At 42.1% G+C, this 2,485-nt stretch overlaps 1 protein-coding gene across 1 annotated transcript in view; it reads left to right on the forward strand.

The window, feature by feature from the left end:
• The window catches only part of dpy19l1l (dpy-19-like 1, like (H. sapiens)), a 26,175-nt gene that overhangs the window by 3,315 nt on the left and 20,375 nt on the right, over window positions 1–2,485 (forward strand). The window contains exons 4-5 of the mRNA XM_032517573.1: window positions 152–289; window positions 922–1,042. Of these exons, the coding sequence (XP_032373464.1) occupies window positions 152–289; window positions 922–1,042 (259 nt within the window). The remainder of the gene's footprint in view (window positions 1–151; window positions 290–921; window positions 1,043–2,485) is intronic.

The raw sequence follows: 2,485 nt of genomic DNA on the forward strand, positions 1-2,485 counted from the left end.
TCTCTCTCTCCCTCTCCAAGCATCTCCTTTTTTCTTTCTGTCTTTTTGTTCTCCCGCTTTCTGCCTTGACATTTTTATTTCAAATTCTTTCTAATTTTGAGTTGTTATGTATGAGTTTAATCAAGTGTTAATTATGTTCTTTTGGTTCCAGGGCCTGTATTATTCTTACTACAAGACCATCATTGAGGCTCCCTCTTTCCTGGATGGCCTCCACATGGTCATGAACGATCGGCTGACAGAGTATCCCCTAGTTATTAACACGCTGAAGAGATTCAATCTCTATCCAGAGGTAATCCCGATTTGGCACACTATTGTAGTAAATCGCTGTTATCAGACTTTAAAGTAATAATCCTGAAGACTTTAATTTAAATAAATGTCTGTTAAGTCACTATCTATTGTCGATAGGGCGACACAATGGAGATTGAGCCTATGGCCCCATGATGAGCCCTTGTATTTGCAGTGTTGCAAACTGTGTGTGTGTGTGTGTGTGTGTGTGTGTGTGTGTGTGTGTGTGTGTGTGTGTGTGTGTGTGTGTGTGTGTGTGTGTGGCAACATTTCTGGGAAAAATCACATGCAGCGCACAGTTAGTGACCGCTTCACAAAGCAGTGTTTGGTCCGCCAAAGAGGGTATAACATGACAGACTTGCTCTTTAACTCACTTGTGTGTGAAGCAGCGTACTGTTTTGACTATTCCAGTCTCCAGTAAATGACCCAGGCGGCAACTGACGGACTACCTTATTGCCGTAGGTGCCCCCAAACACAAGGAAGCAGATCTTTGAGATAACTTTCAAACAACTAAAAACGTAGTCATATCTTACAATAAGTTTAGGCACACCAGATGTGCACCAAAAGTAAGATGTAAAATGAATAATTTGCGCCAGATGGGCTTCACACTGATTCTCACCCGTCTCTGCTCCCCAGGTGGTCCTGGCGGGCTGGTACCGGATGTACACAGGTGGGATGGGATACTTTGGGATCCCCACAAAGATGTGCTGGACCATCAACAGAGGAGAGGGACTCAGTCCAGTGGACAGCTGTGAAGGTACACACTGTTGCCTTGGAGCTGCAGTCTGATCTCTCATTTGTGGGCGTGCATACACACACGCAAACACACATGCACTAGGGATGTCACGATTACCGGTGTTATGGTAAACCACAATAAAAATGTTGGCAATAACAATTATAATATCATTATTATCACCACGGGGTGGGAACTGTGTGTGGAATCCTTCCCAGCTTCATCCGAGTCCCCTGAAGTTGCCTCGCAGGCGCACTACGCAGCCTACAACGTGTTCCTTGAAGGTGGAATCATGGCGGGAGGAGGAGATGACAGCACTCAGGACATTTATCAGCCCTCTAAGAGAACTAAGTCGAAGCATGGGCATGTTTAGGTTATTATAAGAATACCAAAGGACACCTTATTAAAGATAGTTATCCTGTCTGCAGAACGGGCAGGAAAAAAGTTACGGCTAAAGGCGTTGAACACACTTTTAAAAATACGGCGATAATACCAAAAATCACGATAATTTTGGTCACTATAACCGTGAGGTTAAAATTTCATACTGTTAAACACACACACGCACGCACACAGCAGGTTGAATTACTCAGGCAGAAAGTTTCACTGTTGGGACCTGGAGCTACACTAACATTTAAAACACTCCCACAGTCTCGTGCTGAATTGGCTGGATTTCTTCACAGACTTTGATGATTTTCTTCAGTTGTGGACAGATGCAGTCTCACAGGGATTTGGCCGTTAAGAGAAAATGTTTACATTTTACAGAAGGAATTGAACAAAAGGCAGAGAACAACATATTTTTGGTTAATGTGTCTAATACTTTTCTCTTCTTGAATTGTTGTTGAATTGTTTAGTCTATGAAAATAATGGAAAAAGAGCCCAAGATGACATCATTAAATTGCTAGTTTTGTCCATTCAAAGTACAAAATTCACAAAGGTTCAACTTGAAATCAGATAGAATGACAAAAAGCTTATCGTAAAGACTGGAAATGGGGTGAAGCAGCTAGCCTGGTTCTTTGCTAATGTAGCATCTGCCCCCTGGCTCCTCAAAATGGTTGTCAATTAATTTTCTTGTCCACCTATCAATTAATCAATTAACTAATTGTTTCAGTCTATTATCAATTAAGCAGAAATGAAGCTGCGGTGGGGGAATTCTGAGATTGAGAAAGTAAAGCTCACAAATTCATGTCAGGCATATCAAGCAAAGGTATGACATTAAGGATCTACATGGCAGCTAAATAAATTGGTAGAGCAACACTGCCAGGGAAATGTGTTATTATAGTAGCCCTGAGGGAAAGAAAACTGCTTTTTAACCTATTCCAGACGAGTAGTTTTCTGGTATTTGTTCGCAGGAACATTTCTGAGAAGGATAAAGCTGCTGACAGTAAACAAGCAAAAACCCTTGTCAGCTTTCCGTTGCGGAGCTTCGATCTGTGTGTTTCTGTCAGGCTCATTAGTGAAGTGAGGGCC

The sequence above is a fragment of the Etheostoma spectabile genome, chromosome 6 (assembly GCF_008692095.1).
Source record: "Etheostoma spectabile isolate EspeVRDwgs_2016 chromosome 6, UIUC_Espe_1.0, whole genome shotgun sequence".
Lineage (NCBI taxonomy): Eukaryota > Metazoa > Chordata > Actinopteri > Perciformes > Percidae > Etheostoma > Etheostoma spectabile.